This window comes from Pteropus medius, unplaced genomic scaffold, assembly GCF_902729225.1.
Source record: "Pteropus medius unplaced genomic scaffold, Ma_sr-lr_union100, whole genome shotgun sequence".
In the NCBI taxonomy this organism is placed as follows: Eukaryota; Metazoa; Chordata; class Mammalia; order Chiroptera; family Pteropodidae; genus Pteropus; species Pteropus medius.
Genome location: NW_024349804.1, coordinates 14939723 through 14946428, shown reverse-complemented (window position 1 = coordinate 14946428; position 6706 = coordinate 14939723). Strand labels below are relative to the sequence as shown.

The following is a 6706-nucleotide window of genomic DNA, read 5'->3' as shown; positions in this document are numbered from 1 at the left end:
CTATTTCTCCTTTCCGTGTGAGGCGGAAGCTGCTGTGCATTCCTGGCGCCCAGCTTGTGTGTGCTCGTCCCCTGGCCCCTGAGGTCAGCAGCGAGGCGCCGGGGCCTGGCAGGTCTAGAGGGGCCCTCACAACCCAAGCTCCATCCCCAAGTCCTTCCCTGGGACCCCTTCAGCCTCACTGTCACCCCCCAAAACAGCCCTTGGTCTCTTGAGTCTCACGGGGCATATCGTGTGTTCAGCTGAGCAGGTGTCCTGGCCACGGGTGGGGACACGTCCCCATGCTCCCGCCCAGGTCGCTCACAGGCATCACCGGACTTGGGAGTGGGGCGACCTCGCCCCCTCCCCACCGCAGGCTCAGGCCTCGCTGGAGCCATCCTGCTCCTGAGAAACGCTGGTGGGGGTGGGGTGCCAGCACACACGCCTGCCAGCCAGCGCAGTCTGCACCACACCGTGGGGCCCACGGAGGCCACGGGGTTGGGCTGCAAGGTGGCCCAGGGCGATGTGGGACGCGGGGCTGCTCTGGCCGTCCCCACCACTGCCTCAGCCCCAGGAGCTGCCCGGCCAGCTGTCCTTTGGTAAGCTCCTCCTTTCCGTCGCTTCTGTCACTGTGGCCAAAGCAGGCCCGAGCTGGAGACGGCCGCCCGGGGTGTGGGGCGCTGGGCTTAGAGGCGGCTGGCCCAGAGCCCGCCCTGCTCGCGCGCCCCGCCCTGGTGTGCTCCCTGCTGTCCCGTGTCCGCTTCTGGCTGGAGCCCAGACGGCCTCCCAGGCCCTCACCGGCCCCCCGCCTGCTGGTTCCTCGGCCGCCCGCCTTCAGCCTGCCTTGGGCGCCGGCAGCTGTGGCTTCTGCGGGGGACCGGCCACCCTCTGCTCCCCACCCCGAGCCTGGGGTCCGTGTCCCAGAGACCACGCTTCCAGGCATCACCACACTCGGCTTGGGCCGCGGGGCTGGGGTGCAGAGCATGGCGGCACCGTGCGTCACTGTGGAAATATTCCGTTTAGCCCGCGTGCGCCGAGTGCCTGGCACGGCATGCTGCTGTCCCGCCCGAGCCCCACGGTGGGTGAGGTGATGCCAGCCGAGCCTTGCTCTCCTGCTGGCCTGTCTTCTTCCCTTTCCCAGCGAGTAGCACGTGGAGTCGTGGGGCCTGCACGTGGGCGCCTGCAGCCGCCACCACGCTGGCCACCTTGGCCCCAGGCCTGCCCACAGGGCTGGGCCACCACAGGCTGGGTACAGCTGCTCTTGAAGCTTGGGGCACGCGACCACACAGCTGTGTGCCAGGAGTGTCCCTGGGGGCAGGTGGCAGCACGGCGGCACATCCGTCCCCACCTGGTGGCCGTGACTCACCATGGCTGCCGTGCACACCCATCCGTGGGAATGTGCTGAGGAGCGCAGTCACTGGCCACGTGTCCGCCTGCAGTGGCCACCCTGCCCTCAGGTAGACGCCGTGGGCTGTCGCTCGCCGCGGCTCTGTGACTGAGGGACACGATTGGCAGGGGACCGCCGACGCAACCAGCGTGGCACACACTTAGCCCCGGTCGCACGGTTTGCCCGAGCCCATGGTCCCCTCATGTGTACCCCAGGCCCGCCTCACCCCCCACACACCGTCCATCTCTCACCACTCGGCCTGTGGTGACCAGACACGGGCTCCGCCCTCCAGGGCGTCCCATCGCAGACCCCATGCTGTCGCTGCCGGCCGGGATCACTCCACTGGTCCCCTGGCCAAGCTGCATGTATTGGCCACCTGCACACACTGCTGAGCAGCGACCGGTCCGCGAGATGTCACCCAGTGTCTCTCCGTCTCTTCCGGATGGGCCCGTGGCGCGTTGCCGGGTTTCAGCTGTGATGGACGCTGGCGGACAGCAGCTTTGTTTCTCCTGGGTTCTCTGCAAGAGCCCTGAGACGTGGCACTGCAGGCGCCACTTCGCAGGGGCCCGTCTTTCCGGAGCGTGCCCCCCATCGCACCCCACCGGCAGCGCTGACGGCTCCGCACCTCCGCCCACACCCGGTGCTGCCGCTCTCGCGGGTCGGTGGCCGGGGGCTGCGCTGGCGCCAGGCTCGGGGCGCCTCGCCCGGCCCGGCTGACGTGCTGACGGGGCAGTCACGTGTCTGTCCAGGCCTCCTGCCCGCTTCTTACGGGATTGTCTGTTCTTTCTTGATTGCAGGATCCCTTTAAGCGTTCTGGATGCAGATCCTCTGTCAGATGTTTTCACACTTTATTGGCGGTTTGTTCAATCAGTGGAGGTTTTCATTTTAGTTAAATTTAATTCATCTATTTTTTCTTGCACAGTTAACGCTATTCTGCGTCCTGGAGACAGACGCTTGCCCATCGCCAGGCCTCAGTGAGTTCCTGTCGCCCCTTCTGGAAGATTTAGTTTCAGCTTCGGGCTATGACCCACCACAGGCTGGCTTTGGTATGCGCTGTGAGGGAGAAGTTGGCATCATTTGTTGAAGACTTTTTCTCCCAATTAATAATGTGGCTTCTTTGTTTAAAACAGACAGACAGACAGACAGACAAACTGCTGCTGTGTCTCCGGGGCCTGCTTCTGGCAGCTTTCCTGCGCGTGGCCGTCATGGGGCTTGTCCCCACCCCAACACCCCAGGGGCTCAGCCACCGCAGCTTTGACATCCGGCTCGAATCCGGGGGCGAGCCCCTTTTTGTAACACTCATTTTTCAGAATCGTTTTGGCTTTCCTCGTCCCTTTGCAGTTCCACATACATTTTAGAGTCAGCTTGTAAAAAGTCCACCCCCAAAAAAGGAGTCTGCCAGTTTTTTCCATCTGGGGTGGCACCGCGTCTGTGGAGTGGCCTGGGGTGTCTCGGTCTGTTCAGGCAGCCTCCACAGTGCAATGCTTTCTTAGCAATGCGGGCCAGAAGTCCAAGGTCGTAGTGCTGGGGCTGGTCCCCTGAGGCCCCCTTCCTGGGAGGGGCCCCCAGCCCTCCCTGTTCTTGTGGGACACCAGTGCTCACGCTGAAGACTTCGCGTGGCCCTCACTACCCCAAATGCGGTCATGTGGGAGGGGCTTCCAAACAAGCCCGGGGTGCGGGGAGCACAGCTGAGTCCAGGACAGACTGCAGGGTCTCGACGCTGAGCCCTTCCAGCGCGGCCCCGGGCCCAGCCCTCCTCTCGGCTCTCGTCTGCACTCGTGCTTCTCAGCGGCCACACTGTGCCCATATTTTAATTTACCCCTAAGCACGCTGTGGTTTTTACTGCTACTGTAAACGTTAATTTTTAAATTCAGCTTTCCGACCGTTCCCCTATGGTGACATGTGGACACAAAATGACCGTGTTGTTGATCTCGTGGCTACTGACTGCCCTGCGCTCACGGAGTTCTAGCGGCTTCTCGGCAGGTGCGGGGCGCTGCCGTGTCCCGGCCGCACGCGCTGCTCGACCTGCCCCGGTCCCGGCTGTTACGCTCCTTTCCTTCCGCTTCGTAGCAGCCGGAGCCTCCGGCTCAGTGTCGACGAGAGGAAGAGTGGACGTCCGCCTCGTGTCCAGTCTTCGCGGACGTGTCCCCCGTCGCTGCTGAGGACGAGGTTGCCGTGGGTTTTTGTAGCTGCTCTTTGCTGCGTGGAGGAAGTTTGCGCCTCATCTCCTGAGTTAGCTTCGCGGACGGAGGTTGAATTTTGCCACATGTGCTTTTCTTCAGCTGATGAAATACCAGATGTTTTGCTCCTGCTGACTGAGGAGCTGCATCGGTGGTTGGGACTGTGAAATGAACTGTGACTAAGGTCACGGTGTGCTGTCTCACATGTGGCCAGTGCTTTGCTTGCCTGCTCTCCGTGCCACACTGTTATTTTTGGTATCTGCAGGCCACGTGGCGATGTCCCTGTCACATGGACAGTGGGAACCTACTCCTCACTGATCAGTCCAGCTGGAGGTTCATCGGCTTTGCTGGCCATTTCAAAGAGCCAGCTATGGGGTCGGGCAGGCCCCATGGGCAGTGCGGGGGCCAGTGGAGGGGGAGGGGCCACATGATCTGACTTCTGGCTTGAGGGCCACTCTGGTGGCAAGGGGAGTGGGGTCTGGGCAGGGGTGGGGACCTGTGGGGGTGGCAGCAGGTGGTCTGGGTTTCCACGTGGAACGGATGTGGGCGAAGGAGAGGGGTCTGGGGACTCCACGGTCATTGGCCTGAGTGAGTGGAAAGGGGTCATCTGCCCACCAGGTGAGATGCTGGCTGTGGGCAGGTCCATCAGGCAGAGCCACGCCCACATCCTCAGCACCAAGCAGAGGCAGGGGAGAGAAGCCAGGCGTGGGAGGGCGGGCGGCTCTTTCTAGGAATTTCGCTGTAAACGGGGAGCCAAGCGCAGCAGGCCAAGGAGGAGCTGGACAAAGGCAGGGTTCTGTCCGGGCGGCAGGAGCAGCGTGATCTGTGCCGCAGGAGACGGAGCCGGCGCAGGCCTGGGCCGGGCACTCAGGGACAGCCGGTGCGGCAGGCACGGGCGCGCTTCCTGCTCCACGGAGGCGAGCTCCAGACCGTGAGAGCCACCCGCTCCCAATGTGCAGCTCAGTGTTTGAGTGTGTGACAAGCTGGTGCCACCACCACCTCTAACTCTCGGGCATGTTTGTCACCCCCAAAGGAACCCTGTGCCCATCGGCGGTCACTCACCACCACCCGCCCAGACCCACGAGTCTGCCTCCCGCATCCGCGGCCGTGCCTTTGCGGGCATTTCGTGGACGTGCAGTCGCCACGCTCGGCCCCTTCTTCCTGCTGCTGCGCGCGTCTGAGCGTTTTCGAGGTTCCCCCGTCGTAGTGTGTCAGGGCCTCGCTCCTGTTTAGGGCTGAGAGACAGACATGCTCTGTTCTCCGTCTATCATCTGTTGGCGGAGCGGATACTTGGGCTGTTTGCACCCTGGCCATTAAGAGCAGCGCTGCCGAGGACGTGCACGTCCTCGCTTTCGGGTGGCCTGTGTCCTTAGCGCTTTCACACGATTCTGCCGCCACCCCAGGTCCCAGAAAGCATCCAACCCTCTTCTTGAGCTCGTCTGTGCTGGTGCTATGTTTGGCACTGGAGACCTCTGGAGCCCAAAGCACCCCCAGGGGCCTGGAGTACCCGGGGATCCAGCAGGCCTTCCTGAGGAAAGACACAGACAGAATCTGCAGGACGGGTTCACCGAGGCCAGGGATGACGCTGGCTGGGGGTGCACAGCACGTGCGAAGGCTTGAGACCACGTGCAGAGCATGAACAGAGGGCAGAGTTGGAGCTCCAAGTGGGGGTGAGGCCAGCCACCATGTCCTCCGAGAAGATCCCTTGGTCCCTTGGGGGTGTGTGCAGGGCCTGAGAGGGGAGGGCCGAGCATCTTACGAGGGCCTGGCTGTGAGTGGTGTGACAGTGACTCCCAGGGTCCTCTGGGCTACTGGCCTGGAGCCCTAGAGAGAAGGAGAAGGTCACAGCCAGTTTGGGGCACCTGGGGAACACCTGGCTGCACATGTCCAGGGCTAAACCGCAGGCCTGGGCGCCCAGATCCCGGGCTGCCCACACCCGTCAGCCTCCTCCGGCCTCCCAGGACAGGGGGCGGGGGGAGTGGGGTGGGGGTGGCGTTGCCAGCACGGAAGCTGGTGACCGAAGTCACACCCTTGGCTGCGTTTGTGTCTTTGCACAGTGCCTGGTTTCCTGAGTGGAGGCTTCTCAGATAAAGCGATCAGGTGCCACGCAGGTTGACACACAGCACAGAGAGGAACGTGCAGTCTCATGTGACAAGTGGAGGGGTGAAAGTCCCTAGTGTCTCCAAAAGGAGCCATCGATAGGTGGTGGTGGGGACTGTGCACAGGCCCCGAGCCAGCGGCTATGACGGGTCAGGTGGTGAGTGCTGGGCTCCAGCCCTCCCTGAGGCTCTGTGTCAGGCTCAGCGCCATCTGACCAAGGTGCTCAGCGCACACGGACCTTGCAGGCAGGGAGCCTTGTGCCTATCGGCTCCTGCAGGTGGGGGCTGACTCTGCGGTTTGGGGCGTTCCGTCACACTCTAAGGGTGGTTCCGTCACACTCTAAGGGCGGTCCCCTGGTGTGCAAGTTGACATTACCGCTTGGCTCCCCTGGAACCCACTTTGCGAAGTCCACAAAGTCTTCCTGTCTTTATGCTCTACACAGGTGGGCTCTGAGACCTGGCCAGGCCACTGGGCAGGGGTGAGGGCTGTCCAGGCCAATGGAGAAGGTTCCCCGACCTGACGTTTGACCAGAGGAAGCTGGGCCGGGGCAGGGATACCTGTAATGACAGCGTGGGAAACGCTGAGGGAACGGGGGTCCCCGCGGGAAGACGATGATGGGAGGAGGGTGCGGGGCCCTCCGCCCTCCTCTCCAGGCCGCCTCCCAAGCCGCCCCATCTCACTCCGTGGAACCCCCCAGGCGGCCCAGGCCGCCGCCCCAGGTCCTGGGGACCCCGGACAGCGCCCAGCGCCGGGGGAGAAACGCACCCACCGCCCCCGAGCGCGCCTGCGTCACCGCGCTGACCTCGGCCCCGCCCCCAGGGTCAGCGCGGGCCATTGGCCGCCGGCCCGGCCCACGTGACAGCGGCGGGCCCTCCGCCGGAAGGGGCGGGGCGAGGCGAGGCGAGCGGCCTAGCTGTGCGGTAGGTGCTGTGGTGGCCGCACTGCCGGCCGGGGTCCCGCTCGTGCCCCGGGGGCTGGCCGGGCGGGGCAGCGGCACTGCGGGGGGCCGTCTCCGGGTCGCCCCCTCCCACAGACACCGCCCTCTCCCTTCCCCCGGGGACAC

General features: G+C 64.1%; 2 protein-coding genes across 3 annotated transcripts in view; one reads left to right on the top strand and one right to left on the bottom strand.

Moving 5' to 3' along the window:
- Nucleotides 1–150: 150 nt before the first annotated feature.
- Nucleotides 151–6514, bottom strand: LOC120582919 (uncharacterized). 2 transcript variants are annotated; one of them, XM_039838349.1, is made up of 2 exons: nt 5882–6514; nt 151–5367 (listed from the first exon to the last, which is right to left on the bottom strand). In XM_039838349.1, exon 2 carries the CDS (start codon nt 1343–1345, stop codon nt 236–238), a length of 1110 nt encoding a protein of 369 aa, XP_039694283.1. In that variant the 5' UTR covers nt 1346–5367; nt 5882–6514; the 3' UTR covers nt 151–235. The 2 variants fall into 2 exon arrangements, with proteins under 2 accessions (XP_039694283.1, XP_039694284.1); XM_039838350.1 differs by having other exon boundaries at nt 6201–6514.
- The window catches only part of UVSSA (UV stimulated scaffold protein A), a 29256-nt gene continuing 29048 nt past the window's right edge, over nt 6499–6706 (top strand). Inside the window, exon 1 of the mRNA XM_039838342.1 lies at nt 6499–6563. The gene's annotated coding sequence lies outside the window, so the exon portion shown is untranslated. The remainder of the gene's footprint in view (nt 6564–6706) is intronic.